The 16,741-nt window shown below is 44.5% G+C and overlaps 1 protein-coding gene across 4 annotated transcripts in view; it reads left to right on the forward strand.

The window, feature by feature from the left end:
* The window catches only part of LOC124048149 (protocadherin-15-like), a 353,300-nt gene that overhangs the window by 131,368 nt on the left and 205,191 nt on the right, over window positions 1–16,741 (forward strand). For all 4 annotated transcript variants that reach the window (XM_046368624.1, XM_046368627.1, XM_046368626.1 and 1 more), the window contains 5 exons: window positions 4,467–4,627; window positions 5,228–5,383; window positions 11,287–11,406; window positions 11,668–11,778; window positions 13,878–14,048. In XM_046368624.1, coding sequence (XP_046224580.1) covers window positions 4,467–4,627; window positions 5,228–5,383; window positions 11,287–11,406; window positions 11,668–11,778; window positions 13,878–14,048 — 719 coding nt within the window. The remainder of the gene's footprint in view (window positions 1–4,466; window positions 4,628–5,227; window positions 5,384–11,286; window positions 11,407–11,667; window positions 11,779–13,877; window positions 14,049–16,741) is intronic.

A 16,741-nucleotide genomic window follows, 5' to 3' on the forward strand; every position in this document is an offset into this window, starting at 1 on the left:
GCAGTGGTTAAGGGCGCTGTACTGCAGCATCAGCTGTGCCACCAGAGACTCTGGGTTCGCGGCCGCGAACCGTGGGGCGACGCGCAATTGGCCTAGCGTCGTCCGGGTTAGGGAGGGCTTGGCCGGTAGGGATATCCTTGTCTCATCGTGCACCAGCGACTCTTGTGGCGGGCCGGGCGCAGTGCATGCTAACCAAGGTTGCCAGGTGCACACAGTGTTTCCTCCGACACATTGGTGCGGCTGGCTTCCGGGTCTGTGTTAAGAAGCAGTGCGGCTTGGTTATCGGAGGACGCATGACTTTCAACCTTCGTCTCTCCCGAGCCCGTACGGGACTTGTAGCGATGAGACAAGATAGTAGCTACTAACAATGGGATACCACGAAATTGGGGAGAAAAAGGGGTGAAATTCAACAACAAAAAATACAAAATAAACAATGAGACGGCTTATAGGGAGGTCAGAGACCTGGCCGTGTGGTGCCAGGACAACAACCTTACCCGCAACGTGATCAAGACAAAAGAGATGATTATGGACTACAGGAAAAGGAGGATCGAGCATTCCCCCATTCTTATCGACAGGGCTTGAGTGGTGCAGGTTGTGAGCTTCAAGTTCCTCCACATAACAAACAAAACATGGTCCAAGCACACCAAGACAGTCGTGAAGAGGGCACAACAAAACCTATTCCCCCTCAGGAAACTTGGCATGGGTCCTCAGATCCTCAAAAGGTTCTACAGCTGCACCATCAAGAGCATCCTGATGGGTTTCATCACTGCTCGGCCTCTGACTATGGCAACTGCTCGACCTCTGACTGCAAGGCACTACAGAGGGTAGTGCGTATGGCCCAGTACATCAATGGGGCCAAGCTTCCTGTCATCCAGGACCTATATAACAGGTGGTGTCAGAGGAAGGCCCTAGTCATAGACTGCTATACTGAGGTCAGAGACCTGGCCGTGTGGTACTGGAGTGCCAAGTCTAGGTCCAAGAGGTTTCTAAACAGCTTCTACCCCCAAGCCATAACGCTCCTGAACATCTAATCAAATGGCTACCCAGACTATTTGCATTGCCCCCCCTTAACGCTGCTGCTACTCTCTGTTTTTATTTATGCATAGTCACTTTAATAACTCTACCTACATGTACATATTACCTCAATTACCTCGACTAACCGGTGCCCCTGCACATTGACTCTGTACCGGTGCCCCCTGTATATAGCCTCTGTATTGTTATTTTACAGCTGCTCATTAATTATTTGTTACTTTTTTTTAGGTATTTTTCTTAATTAAAACGGCATTGTTGGTTAAGGGCTTGTAAGTAAGCATTTCACTGTAAGGTCTACACCTGTTGTATTTGGCACATGTGACAAATAACATTTGATTTGATTTGAAGGCGTGATTCACACAGTATCCTCTGAAGAGTTGATGCTGAGATGTGTCTGTTACTTGAACTCTGTGAAGCATTTCTTTGGGCTGCAATCTGAGGTGCAATTAACTCGAATGAACTTATGCTCTGTAGCAGAGGTAACTCTCGGTCTTCCTTTCCTGTGGTGGTCCTCATGAGAGCCAGTTTCATCATAGTGCTTGATGGTTTTTGCGACTGCATTTGAAGAAACTGTAACGGTTGTCGTCTTCCTCTTCTGAGGAGGAGTAGGAAATATCGGACCAATATGCAGCGTGGTAAATGTTCGTCATATTTATTACACTGAACACCGAAAGCAAACAAACAAGAGAATAAATGGAAACCGAAACAGTCCCGTATGGTGAAAACACTGAAACGGAAAATAACCACCCACAAACAAAAGTGGGAAAACAGGCTACCTAAGTTTGGTTCTCAGTCAGAGACAACGATTGACAGCTGCCTCTGATTGGGAATATACCATACCAGGCCAAACACATAGAAATATAAACACAAGAACAAAACATAGAATGCCCACCCCAACTCACGTCCTGACCAACCTAAAATCGAGACATACAAAAGGAACTAAGGTCAGGACGTGACAGAAACGTTCAAAGTTCTTGACATTTTCCGTATTGACTGACCTTCATGTTTTAAAGTAATGACTGTCGTTTCTCTTTGCTTATTTGAGCTGTTCTTGCCAATGTATGGACTGGGTCTTTTACCACATAGGGCTATCTTCAGTATACCATCCCTACCTTGTCACAGCACAAATGATTGGCTCAAAGTCATTAATAGGAAGGAATTACAGTCCACAAATTAACAAGTAAGAAGGAACACCTGTTTATTGAAATGCATTCCAGGTGACTACCTCATTGAGCTGGTTGAGATAATGTGTGCAAAGCTGTAATCAAGGCAAAGGGTGGCTGCTTTGAAGAATCTCAAATATGACATATGTTTTGATTTGTTTAACACTTTTTTGGTTACTACATGATTCCATATGTGTTATTTCATAGTTTTGATGTCTTTACTATTATTCTACAATGTAGAAAATAGTACAAATAAAGAAAAACTCTTGAATGAGTAGGTGTGTCCAAACTTATGACTGGTACTGTATAAACATTGCATTCGGAAAATATTCATGCTCCTTGACTTTTTCCACATTTGTCACGTTACAGCCTTCTCCATCAAGGATCTCTCTGTACTTTTCTTCGTTAATCTTCCCCTCAATCCTGACTAGTCTCCCAGTCCCTGCCGCTGAAAAACAACCACACAGCATGATGCTGCCACTACCGTGCTTCACCTTTGGGATGGTCCCAGGATTCCTCCAGTTGTGACAATTGACATTCAGGCCAAAGAGTTCAATCTTGGTTTCATCAGACCAGAGATTCTTGTTTCTCATGGTCTGAGAGTCTTTTTGGTGCCTTTTGACAAACTCCAAGCGGGCTGTCATGTGCCTTTTACTGAGGAGTGGCTTCCGTCTGGTCACTCTACCATAAAGGCCTGATTGGTGGAGTGCTGCAGAGATGGTTGTCCTTGTGGAAGGTTCTCCCATCTCCACAGAGGAACTCTGGATCTCTGTCAGAGTGCCCATCGGGTTCTCGGTCATTTCCCTAACCAAGGCCCTTCTCTCACAATTGCTTAGTTTGGCCAGGCTGTCAGCTCTAGAAAGAGTATTGGTGGTTCCAAACTTCTAACATCTAAGAATGATGCAGGCCACTGTGTTCTTGGGGACCTTCAATGCTGCAGAAATGTTTTGGTACCCTTCCCCAGATCTGTGCCTCGACACAATCCTGTCTTGGCTCTCTATGGACAATTCCTTTGACCTCATGGCTTGGTTTTTCCTCTGACATGCACCGTCAACTGTGGGACCTTATATAGACAGGTGTGTGCCTTTCCAAATCATGTCCAATCAATTGAATTTATCACAGGTGGACTCCAATCAAGTTGTAGAAACATCTCAAGGATAATCAATGGAAACATGATGCACCTGAGCTCAATTTCGAGCCTCAGGGCAAAGGGTCTGAATACTTATGTAAATAAAGTTTTTTTTTATACATTTGCAAAAGTGTATAAAAAACAGTTTTTGATTTGTCATTATGGGCTATTATGTGTAGAATGGTGAGGGAAAACATGTATTTAATACATTTTAGAAGAAGGCTGTAACCTAGCAAAATGTGGGAAAAGTCAAGGGGTCTGAATACTTTCCGAATGCACTGTACATACCTTTATTGAATGGTTCTTTGTCCTATGCACTGTATATAACCTTATTTAATGGTTCTTTATAGAACCTTAGGAAAGGGTTCAATATAGCACCAAAAAGGGTTCCACTATGGTTACGAGCCAAAGAACCCTCATCTGGTAATATTTAGAACCATTATTTGTTGTGTGTACTGGACCTAGGCTAGGTGTGGGTTTGAAGCTTGACAGCCACTCTAACTGCACAACAATTGATGTCAGAAATGTGTGTCCAGAGGGTAGCACTGTGTAATTAACGGGGGCTGAACTGGCCAGTGCTTTGCCATAATTGGAATGAATGTACGTGGACGTTAGTACCTTCAGGCTCAGGCACCATCAAAGCCTGATATCTGGCAGGCTATTAGTCCCTGTCTGGACTGCAGCATCAGAGTGTGTGGAAAGCAGGCATGCTTCAGAGAAGATGGTCAAGATGTCAAATGTAATTTTAGCTTGGCCGGCTCCCTGGTTTTCATGAACGTCAATAGCTGACCATTTTCAGAGGTTATGCATCATTCAAATGCTGCTGGACTCAACTAATTGGTCTCCTCTGATTTGAAAACATTTCAGTCTAGCAGTTTTTTTTTTCTCCATCAGAACTTTTCATTCTCAGAAAACAAGTAATATGAGTCAGAAGCTTTTGTTTTCCTGGGCTTATTTCTCTCTCTACTTGTGCTTTTCTGAAAGAAAGTAACAATATCTCATAAAAGAGCACTCGAGAAGAGTGAGTTTAACACCACAAGGGAATGTTTACTGCCCAGAGAACCTGCTTGTAGTTTTATCACATCTCTGTCAATCAACTCCTCACTGCATTTCTAAGGACCTTCTTTTCTCTTCTCGTAAAGGAACACTTTTGGTTGAGAATATGCAAATCCAAGGCCGAGTGGAAGACCCAGGCAGAACCATCTCTCTCTCCCTCCGAGACAACTACAACCACTGGGTCATACTGGACCCGGTCAGACAAAGGCTGTACCTCAACAGCACCGGCAGGGCCCTCGACCGAGACGTAAGTCCTCTGACGCTCACTATGACTATCCATATGTTTGTCTGTGGAGAATAGAACTCAAAAGGGTTTGTGGGTTTGGGTTCCTCTAAAGAAAAAACTGTTCACTGCAGGTTAGCTATACATGTACATTACCTCAGGATGTAGTTTAAGGGAAAGTGAAGCTCCACAGGATGATGTAGCTTCTTTCTATTCAGTGTTTTGTTTGTTGTTCATTCTTCTATTGGACATGTATACCTTCATAGTGTACTGCACATGTCTACTTTGTACACAGTACAGTGGATAAAAGCTTCTGCTAAATGGTATATGCTTTTGTACCGGTGTTAGAGCAGTTTGTGATAATCACAGAGATTAAAAGGTAGACTCTGAGGCATACCTTCCGCTAGATGTTGTACACATCCATATCAGTCCTGTACTTCAGTGTGAACCAGTTTGAAAGGAGACACATGGCCATAGAATTAGGAAAAATAACTCTCCTCCTGTCCTCGGTTTGTACTGAAAAGATACCTATTTAGTCTCTCTAGGCAGACGTTTGCCTCCCACATTGGCGTTGTTCCCCTAGGTCTGGGATTTCCGAGACTAAAACTTCTTCCTTCCTTTTAGCCCCCGTCCTACATCCATTCCATCGTTGTCCAGGTCCAGTGCACCAATGAGCTGGTCGGGACCGTCATTTTACACGAGGTGCGCATTGTGGTGAGGGATCGCAATGACAACGCACCCCGATTCCAGCAGCCTCGCTACTATGTCGCCATAAATGAGGTGAGGCCCCCAGGACAGCCTAGTTAAATCTTTTATTACAATCCAAGACGATGTGTGAGCAGTATCTCATTACTTAGCATTAAATATTTCAGTCCATTCAACCTGAATAGGGCCATACGATTTGAAAAAAATGCTGTAAAAATGTGAAATATTAGCCGTTGCTCAGTGACCGTGGACTGGTAGGGACGGGTAATAACTTCTAATCTAATTAAATGTATTCAGATGGAGCTTTTTGACTGTTAAAAAAAGGGGCTGAGTCTTTGGTCATTAAAATGACTGTAACGGTAATACATGACTGGGTAATATAATGACATAGGTATCATGCGTGGACCATGGCCCATTCTGGAGACTTCCTGATTCTCTGTGTGGTTTAACAGTGGTGGCCCATATCCCATTCTGGAGACTTCCTGATTCTCTGTGTGGTTTAACAGTGGTGGCCCATATCCCATTCTGGAGACTTCCTGATTCTCTGTGTGGTTTAACAGTGGTGGCCCATATCCCATTCTGGAGACTTCCTGTCCTGATTCTCTGTGTGGTTTAACAGTGGTGGCCCATATCCCATTCTGGAGACTTCCTGTCCTGATTCTCTGTGTGGTTTAACAGTGGTGGCCCATATCCCATTCAGGAGACTTCCTGATTCTCTGTGTGGTTTAACAGTGGTGGCCCATATCCCATTCAGGAGACTTCCTGATTCTCTGTGTGGTTTAACAGTGGTGGCCCATATCCCATTCTGGAGACTTCCTGATTCTCTGTGTGGTTTAACAGTGGTGGCCCATATCCCATTCTGGAGACTTCCTGAATTTTGACAAGGTCTTTTTGAGGTCGGTGCAGTTTCGTTTCGATTATTAAAAAATAATCACGCTTTTTCGATTAAGGTTTCACATTTTTTGAGGCACATTAAATGCACTATGCATTATCTGGGTTGAATGCTGTAACAACACTGAAGAAAACAATGAATAAAAGTCCCATGATTCTTGTATCTGCCCATTATCACTTATTAACCATAATTTACTCACATTGCTTTACTTAAAATAAAGTTATGTGTTTTATTTGATTACTTTATTATTTAATTCCAAGTCTCTATAGAGCTGCTGCCTATGCTGTCTGACAAAATCACTATTTTAGCAGTTCATCAAAGTAAATAAGGCATACTTGTATGACTGCTGAATACCAACTATTAATCACTTAGATAATGTATTTTCAGCCTCGAGCAGCAACGGCTTTCTATCCCTCTCGATCACTGTGTTCTCTCTTCTCTCCGTCTTCGTGTCTGCTCCACACTGTTCATTTTAAAGCTCAGTGCTCCACCCAGACCGGACAAGTTTAAGCGGGCGCGCATTGGATTATGGTCATTGTAGTTAATTGCCACGTTTTCTGCACTAAACTATGTAGAATATTGGCTTGTTGGAAATTGCAACTCCCTACTACATTGACCTCCACGGGTCTCTATCTGGTTTAACAGTGGGACCTTCACGGGTCTCTATCTGGTTTAACAGTGGGACCTCCACGGGTCTCTATCTGGTTTAACAGTGGGACCTCCACGGGTCACTATCTGGTTTAACAGTGGGACCTCCACGGGTCTCTCTCTGGTTTAACAGTGGGACCTCCACGGGTCTCTATCTGGTTTAACAGTGGGACCTCCACGGGTCTCTATCTAGTTTAACCCTTTACACTCGTACCCGTATGTATACGGGTTGAAAATGGCAGATTTAGACACTGATAAACACCTAAATTGGAACGTAGTGGCTGTACGGTAACATGCTATACTTACGCAATAAGGCACGAAGGGGTGTGGTATATGGCCAATATACCATGGCTAAGGGCTGTTCTCACACACAATGTAATGCGGAGTGACTGGATACAGTTCTTCGCCGTGGTATATTGGCCCTATACCACAAACCTGTGAGGTACCTTATTGCTATCATAGACTGGTTACCAATGTAATTAGAGCAGTAAAAATAAATGTTTTGTCATACCCGTGGTATACGGTCTGATATACCACGGCTGTCAGCCAATCAGCATTCAGTGCTCGAACCACCCAGTTTATAAATGCCGTTTAACATCAGGCTCTCCACTTCACAGCTCTGTATGGGTTTTCGTCTGTTAGACGATCTGAACATGAGCACCGCCAGCGACAAGAAGTTCCCCCATCCCTCCCGCTGATTGAGCAACTTTTGCAAATGTTTTGTTGTCTAAGTGAGGGAAATGCTGTAAATGAAAGAGGACTCGATGTATTTTGAAAGGTGAGCCGTTGAGGATTATCATACAGACCTCTTTGATGTCATACAATCACGTCAAACACCCGCAAGTCCAAATGTGCACGTCACATTTCCATATCATAAAACTCATGTCAAATACAGTGTCAACGCTTATGATCACTATGTTTGATGTGCAGTTACAAGATCACACGGCATCACAAAGTTATTTGGACAGAACGAGCCCTTGTTTGTTTGTTAATTGTGAAGAAAATTAGCCGGGGCACACACACCTGAACATACTCATGATTTCTTTCTTTGCAAACAAAAATGGCTATTTGTTTCTCTGAATTTCCTTCTGGCAGCCTAGCACTGTAAGGTCATATTTGATCGTTTAGCAATAGAACAAGCTTTCAAATCATGCCCACCTGACCCAGATTGTGATATATAATGGACTGTTTTGGGAATTTTGTGATTGCAGGGTTGTGTTCCAAATGAAACATCTACAAGTGTGCTTGCGGGTAGTTCCTCAACAGCACAGCGAGGAGAGCTCAGAAAAACACCTCATAGATGAAGACTCTGCTTTGAGTCATAAAAGTGCCTTAGGAATGACTTAGGAACTGTGCACACTTTGGAGACACCAGTTAGTCCTCTCACTCAAACCCTTGTCACACCCCACATTTTCCAGGAATGGTCTTTATCAGAACATTTTCAGATTTTATTATCAACAAATACGGCGAAACGTACAGTAAATGTAAAATGCACGTAAAATCAACAGTCTTGTGTCAGGTGAACTGTTGTGTACGTCACCTCTGGTCTAATCATGTTCATATTGTCTCCAAACTGTTCCCTTTCAATTGCTACCATGGTTATGCATTTTAGCCCTTTCCACACACTGTAGGCCAATTCCCACGAGTGTAAAGGGTTAACAGTGGGACCCACCAGTGGGACCTTCATGGGTCTCTATGTGGTTTAACTGTGTAGGATCTTAATTTGACCCAGATTGCTACAGCAGGAAAGTAATCCTGCCGTAACAGGAAATGTGAATTATTATGTGGATTGTAATTAATTGGGCATGTTTGTCGGGGTCGAAACATCATTAATGATTTCAAACTGGAAATGACAAACCTCAGAAACCTTTAAAAACTTCAAATACATTACAAGTTAAAAATGTCCTGCATTGCCGGAGGGTGTCCTGCAATAGGGTGATCAAATTAAGATCCTACATCTGTAGGCAACTCTATGGACTTCTGGGCATAGAAGGCCATAGAGTGGCTGGTGTGCCACCGTGGTCCAAAATAGTGACATGGGGATTTTGCAGCTTTTCCCTAATTGAAAGAGGTTCCCCTGAGTGTCATCCTAGTCGATTTAGCTCATTAGCAAGCAGCCTTGCAGAGTAGCTGAAGCTGCTGTTCTCAAACGGTTGGGCAATGTTGCTTTCCGTATTGTGCTCTGCAGTGTTTGAAATGTTAAGCTGACACAGAGATACAGAATGCAGTCCCTTGTCCATCAGTCAATATGGAGCGTCTAGTAGTACCTAAGCCCACATAATGGAGTTCTACAGGGCTGTCGAGGCGGAGAGAACAATAACATCTCTGTTGAAGACATGATTATTTGAATGTGTTGCAGCTGTATGCTCTTGCCAGACCTCAACACTGTTTATAAATGCCATTTAAAAAATATATATTTAACTGGGCAAGTCAGTTAAGAACAAATTCTTCCTGCCTACCCCGGCCGACGCTGGGCAAATTGTGTGCCGCCCTATGGGACTCCCAATCACGGCCGGATGTGATGTAGCCTGGATTCGAACCAGGTACTGCAGTAACGCCTCTTGCACTGAGATGCAGTGTCTTAGACCACAGTGCCACTTGGGTGCCATCAACTATATCTTAAAGAGCTGAATCCCTCACACGTGTTAATCAGGCACGTACTAGTCTTCAGGTGCGCAGGCAGCTTTAGATATGCCTTAACCTCCTTACAAGACCTTGTTTATCTCATATGGGGAGTATTGTTGTCCTCTCCTTGTATATCTCAATAAATGTACTACTATGACATGTAACATTCTGCTCAACCCCCTGTTATTATTCGATATCTCCCGTGTCATTTCTTGGTTATTAAAGGCACTGTACACTTCTTTGTCCTACATTAAAGAATTCCTTACGATAGCCTTCATGCATACAGTCTGCTACGCAACGTTTATCATCGAGGCGCTGAAGTGCAGACGGAGGGACGTGGAGGGTTGATGTGCTCCCAGAGGTGTGTCTGTGGCGGGGGGGGCCTTGCATCCCAATGAGGACAGACACCACGATTCACCCTTTTAATATAGACTCACACGTCGTTAGCTCCTAAATAATGCATGTTTTACGTTGGTGTTTTTTGGCTAACAACACTGCCGAATGGATGGGGTGTATGGCCTTCCCTATTCTGTCGTCGACGACTTGGGATATTTTCAATTTGCACATGGGAAACATGAAATCCTGCCTCTACTTTCATTACAGCATCTCTTTAGAAATGACCTCTGATACCCCTGCTGTGGGTTTTCTATTAGATTTCTCCTATTCTGAGACTTTCTTTTTTTTTTCAATTCAGTACCAGTCAAACCATAGCTGAGATCAGTAATGTTTCGCTGAACTGTCTCCTGTCTTCCTCTTGTCTCTGACATATTTTTGTGTTCCTGAAAAGTCTTGTCAGATGTAAGAGTAGCAGAGGAACTAAAATAAACATGTTTCCTCTGTGCTGCCAACAGATGCTATCTCCTCTTCTCACAGCTGATAGAGGTCCACTGTGGGGCTCAGGTATGACAGCTGATAGAGGTCCACTGTGGGGCTCAGGTATGACTGATAGAGGTCCACTGTGGGGCCAGGTATGACTGATAGAGGTCCACTGTGTGGCTCAGGTATGACTGATAGAGGTCCACTGTGGGGCTCAGGTATGACAGCTGATAGCGGTCCACTGTGGGGCTCAGGTATGTCAGCTGATAGAGGTCCACTGTGGGCCTCAGGTATGACTGATAGAGGTCCACTGTGGGGCTCAGGTATGACAGCGGTCCACTGTAGGGCTGTGTGTCGGAGGAAACACTGTTCAACTGACAACCGTAGTCAGCCTGCAGGCACCCGACCAGGAACAAGGAGTTGCTAAAGCGCAATAAGCCTAGTAAAGCCCCCCCTGGCCAAACCCTCCCATAACCCGGATGACACTAGGCCTGTTGTGCGCCACCCTATGGGACTCCCGGTTATGGCCGGTTCTGACACAGCCTGGGATCGAACTCAGGTCTGTAGTGACGCCTCAAGCAGTGCCTTAGAACGTTGTGCCACTCGGGGGGCCCCTTAATCATGATTTTAGCCACCCAAAAAATAAAGACTTCTGAGATTTGAAAGAGATAGGATTTGCAACTCACAAGGATGCGACCAATTCCACATCCAATTAGCACTGCCAAGTCAAAGGGTCGCAAAATGTGACTAAATGGTCTCATTCTGGAGCCCTGCAGCTTTTTGGTTTAGCTGTGACCGTATGTCACATTCAGAATCATTGGTGTTGGATCATTAGTGTTCTGAAGAAGGTTGTTGTTGACCGAAGGCTTAGCACATGAAAAACTGACACTTGCATATGAGGGACCCTCCACGTCCCTCCGTTCAAGTGTGTGGGTAATTATTTTTATAGTTTGAATTGTTAGCACTGTCATTAGGTTGCAATAATGTTGTCTTACAGTTGACCCCGGTTGGCACCACCATCTTCTCCGGCTTCACTGGGAATAATGGAGCCCTGGACATTGATGATGGCCCTAACGGACAGATTGAATACATCATCCAGTACAACCCAACTGACCCGGTACGTCACATCTCAACACTTACCGACACATTCTCTTTAAAGCCACTTCACAGCCCAAAAAAATTGATAAAGACATTAGAGCAGTACGGTTTTACTCTTGTCACTTAGTAGGAGTCAGAAGGACACACACGTCCTGTTGAGGCAATCTCTACCCCCGAGATCTCTGCACCTGCTCTGGCAGACAATGAATTTCTCATGGGAAAAGCTTTCCTAAGTAGAGTCCACTCTTAACACAGGGCACTGTATCTCTTTGTGTCGCAGGCGGCCAACAGGACGTTTGACATCCCTCTCACCCTCTCCGGCTCGGTGGTCCTGAGGGAGAGGCTCAACTACGAGGAAATCACCCGCTACCTGGTTCTCATCCAGGCCAATGTAAGTCTGTCGGTCTGTCGGTTGGTATTTATGGTTTCCCGATAGAGATGGAAGTTAGGCTTAAGAGGGTTTTAACGACGCGTCGTTACAATGACGGCCGAAGGGGTAACATGCGTTTCCCAAAACAGAGAGAATGTTCGCTACGTGTGTCATTGGGATGAAAGGTTCGAAGGTAAGACAGCACTGCTCTCAGATCAGCTTTCCATTTTCAAATCTTACCTTAACATAAGAATTATTTCACAATACTCACAATGGATCAGCTCCTAAAGATACACTATACCTACAAAAGTATGTGGACACTAAATTAAATTAGTGGATTCAGCTATTTCATCCACATCCATTACTGACAGGTGTATAAAATAGAGCACACAGCCATGCAATCTCTGTAGACAAACATTGGCAGTAGAATGGCCTTATGGAAGAGCTCAATGACTTTCAACGTGGCACCGTCGTAGGATGCCACCCTTCCAACAAGTCAGTTCGTCAAATTTCTGCCCTGCTAGAGCTGCCCCGATCAACTGTAAGTGCTACTATTGTGAAGTGGAAATGTCTAGGAGCAACAACGGCTCAGCCGCAAAGTGGTAGGCAACACAAGCTCACAGAACGGGATCGCTGAGTGCTGAAGCACGTAGCGGGTAAAAATTGTCTGTCCTCGGTTGTAACACTCACTACCGAGTTCCAACCTGCCTCTGGAAGCAACCTCAGCACAATAACTGTTCGTCGGGAGCTTCATGTAATGGGTTTCCATGGCCGAGCAGCCGCACACAAACCTAAAATAACCATGCGCAATGCCAAGTGTCGGCTGGAGGGGTGTAAAACCTGCCACCATTGGACTGGAGCAGTGGAAACACATTCTCTGGAGTGATGAATCACGCTTCACCCTCTGGCAGTCCGACGGACAAATCTGGATTTGGCAAATTCCAGGAGAACGCTATTTGCCCAAATGCATAGTGCCAACTGTAAAATTTGGTGGAGGAGGAATTATGGTCTGGAGCTGTTTTTCATGGTTCAGACTAGGCCCCTTAGTTCCAGTGAATGTGAATCTTAACGCTACAGCATACAATGACATTCTAGACGATTCTGTGCTTCCAACTTTGTGACAACAGTTTGTGGAAGGCCCTTTCCTGTTTCAGCATGACAATGCCTCCGTGCGCAAAGCAAACATCTGGTGGAACACCTTCCCAGAAGAGTGTAGGCTGTTATAGCAGCAAAGGGGGGACCATCTCCATATTAATGATTTTGATTTTGGAAAGAAATGTTCCACGAGCAGGTGTCCACATACTTTTGGTCATGTGGTGTATATTGCAACCTATGGCTACAAATATTGAGGTGGCTTATTCTACACTGTAAATACGTAACTTGTTTTTACGGTAACTTTACAGTAACTTAATGGCAGCCATTAAGGTACCGTATGTTACCGTAAATTCCAAATGAACTATGGTTTAACAGTACATTACTGTGAATCAATTAGTCTGTCTGGGGAAACCGATGGTCCAACGAAACACTGGAGCACTTTCCTGAGTACAGTTTTGTACAATGTGGTTTTTAAATAGGGTAGGCTATAACACTAGGAAAACCTTGAAGGAAATCGTTGTACCACTTTGTAAATACAAAAATACCTTTTTTGTTGTTCCATTGTTGTTCCATTATCGTTGCATGACCTTTTGAAATATAATAAAAAAACAAAATCTGTTGAAAAAAGTTCATTTAATACAAGTGCTACATTTCCAAGTCAAGAATGGTAAGTACAGATAGGAATAATGTATTATATGATGTCAAGGTCTTCATCTAGAATGGAACAAACACCAAAAACCTCATTCATTTCATTTGACCAAAATGTTTTACAATGCCTTTTGATATTGGAACACTTGAATGAACAGATACCTGATGTGGCATATAGGTTTTGCTGTTGTCAATGCAAGTGCTTTCCAGCCTCAGATTAATACAATACAGAATGTTTTAGGTAACGTGAATGTTTTTGAAAAGACAGAAAGGAAGTTGCACTTAAGATAGAATAGCTGTAGAAGACGGGTAGACGTTCAAAAATGTACTTCAAATCCTCAGCTTGCCACATCCACCCCTGTCATCTCCCCCTGTAGGATCGCGCCCCGTACCCCAACGAACGGCGCACTGCCACCACCACCCTGACTGTAGACGTGCTGGACGGGGATGACCTGGGGCCTATGTTCCTGCCCTGCTCTCTGGTCGACAACACACGTGACTGCAGCCCTCTCACCTACCGGGTCCACATCCTGGAGCTCACTGACCCAGTAAGTGTTATTGCACACCAGCACCGGCTCCAGAGCTCTGAGCTTCAGACCCCCTGCTGAGAAGAAGCCTTTTACATGTTGCTCCGTTCAAACAGGGCTGCTTGACAAGCAGCACACTACTCCCAGTACTAGGGAGAGAGGTGGCTGAGACACAGCTTCTCTGGCCTCTGTTTTGCATATCAGTGTAAGGGTTCTCATTCTCCTCTTCTGAGGAGGAGTAGCGAGAAGGATCGGAGGACCAATGCGCAGCGTGGTAATTGTCCATAATGTTTTTTAATAAAGGCAATAGAACACTCGAACAAAACAACAAACGATGCCGTGAATATACAAAACCGAAAACAGTACCGTGTGGACCAAACACTCACACGGAAAACAAACACCCACAACCCAAAAGTGAAACCCAGGCTACCTAAGTATGGTTCTCAATCAGGGACAACAATTGACAGCTGCCTCTGATTGAGAACCATACTGGGCCGAACTCAAAAACCAACATAGAAAAACAAACATAGACTGCCCACCCAACTCACGCCCTGGCCATACTAAAACAAAGATATAATAACAGAAGGTCAGAACGTGACAATCAGCCTCAGGAGTCAGCTTCGGCATATTACTACTGAACACAAGACTGGTTCAGTGTGATTTCTTTGTGTTTAAGATCATTTCAAAGATTTTGGCTTTAAATACAAAGGGCTATTAGATTTATGCTAGGGATAGGTTTATGCTATGTATGGGTAGTGATATATTACATTTATTGGTCATGCATAACCAGAATGGAGATGAACTGTCGAAAGTGTGAGAGGATGTGTGTATCAGAGGAGGCTAGTTGGAGGGGCTATAGGAGGACAGGCTTATTGTAATGGATGGAATCTTTCATTAATTCCACTCCAGCCATTATGATGAGCCCGTCCACTTCTACCTCCTCCCACCAGCCTCCTCTGGTGCGTGTGAAAGTAATTTAGACTAGATTAGATTTAGACTCCCAATAGCGGGACACGTGTTTTGTCATGTAGAATGACAATCAGAAATACCTCCTTGTCAGTTCCATTGGTTTTTGTTCACTGATCTAGGCAGGACCCTGTTTACAGTTTCTCTTGATCAGAGTCTAACACAAGCAAATGGCAGAGTCGGGGAAGCATGGAAATGCTAGAATTACAGAGACAGATTATTCACAGGTAATTAGTTTTACACTTTGGACTCTCGTACCTTGAGTGGAAGCACCGGTTTATTTAAATTGTTACTAATCCAAATGTAAAGTGGATACTCACGGTCAGGGAACTTTGGAACCCGGCAGACACGGGGAAAATAACATTTTCCGGGCAACCACATTAAATTGTCTTGGCGCTTAAATTCTAGAAATCTAGAAAATGATGGTTATTATCACTCCTTGAATGCACCCGATGATTGAATCCCAGACTCCACAAAAACAAAGACCTTGAGTAGCCCAGCTATTGGCTAACTCTATTGTAGATCTATTCCAACGTATTGTTAAATTGAGAGGCTGACTGGATATTTAATGTCTCAATGTAGACTTTGATCTGAAGCTATTCTTGTGATTATTGTGATTTTGCAATTCATTGTAAATGTTTGTAGGTCCTATGTAGCCAAATTGTATCTATAATCGTATGCTATCATTCATGCAAGCCAACGCCTCACCGAAACAGGTGTTCTATTCCACGTGCCAATGCCTCGCCTAAACACGTGTTCTACTCCGCTAGCCAACACCTCACCTAAACAGGTGATCTACTCCACTAGCCAACACCTCACCTAAACAGGTGTTCTACTCCGCTAGCCAACACCTCACCTAAACAGGTGTCTACTCCGCTAGCCAACGCCTCACCTAAACAGGTGTTCTACTCCGCTAGCCAACGCCTCACCTAAACAGGTGTTCTACTCCGCTAGCCAACACCTCACCTAAACAGGTGTTCTACTCCGCTAGCCAACACCTCACCTAAACAGGTGTTCTACTCCGCTAGCCAACGCCTCACCTAAACAGGTGTTCTACTCCGCTAGCCAACGCCTCACCTAAACAGGTGTTCTACTCCGCTAGCCAACACCTCACCTAAACAGGTGTTCTACTCCGCTAGCCAGCACCTCACCTAAACAGGTGATCTACTCCTCTAACCAGCACCTCACCTAAACACGTGTTCTACTCCGCTAGCCAGCACCTCACCTAAACAGGTGTTCTACTCCGCTAGCCAACACCTCACCTAAACAGGTGTTCTACTCCGCTAGCCAGCACCTCACCTAAACAGGTGATCTACTCCTCTAACCAGCACCTCACCTAAACACGTGTTCTACTCCGCTAGCCAGCACCTCACCTAAACACGTGTTCTACTCCGCTAGCCAGCACCTCACCTAAACAGGTGTTCTACTCCGCTAGCCAGCACCTCACCTAAACAGGTGTTCTACTCCGCTAGCCAGCACCTCACCTAAACATGTGTTCTACTCCTCTAACCAGCACCTCACCTAAACAGGTGTTCTACTCCGCTAGCCAGCACCTCACCTAAACACGTGTTCTACTCCTCTAACCAGCACCTCACCTAAACAGGTGTTCTACTCCGCTAACCAGCACCTCACCTAAACAGGTGTTCTACTCCGCTAGCCAGCACCTCACCTAAACAGGTGTTCTACTCCGCTAACCAGCACCTCACCTAAACACGTGTTTTACTCCGCTAACCAGCACCTCACCTAAA

This window comes from Oncorhynchus gorbuscha, linkage group LG11, assembly GCF_021184085.1.
Source record: "Oncorhynchus gorbuscha isolate QuinsamMale2020 ecotype Even-year linkage group LG11, OgorEven_v1.0, whole genome shotgun sequence".
Classification (NCBI taxonomy): Eukaryota; Metazoa; Chordata; class Actinopteri; order Salmoniformes; family Salmonidae; genus Oncorhynchus; species Oncorhynchus gorbuscha.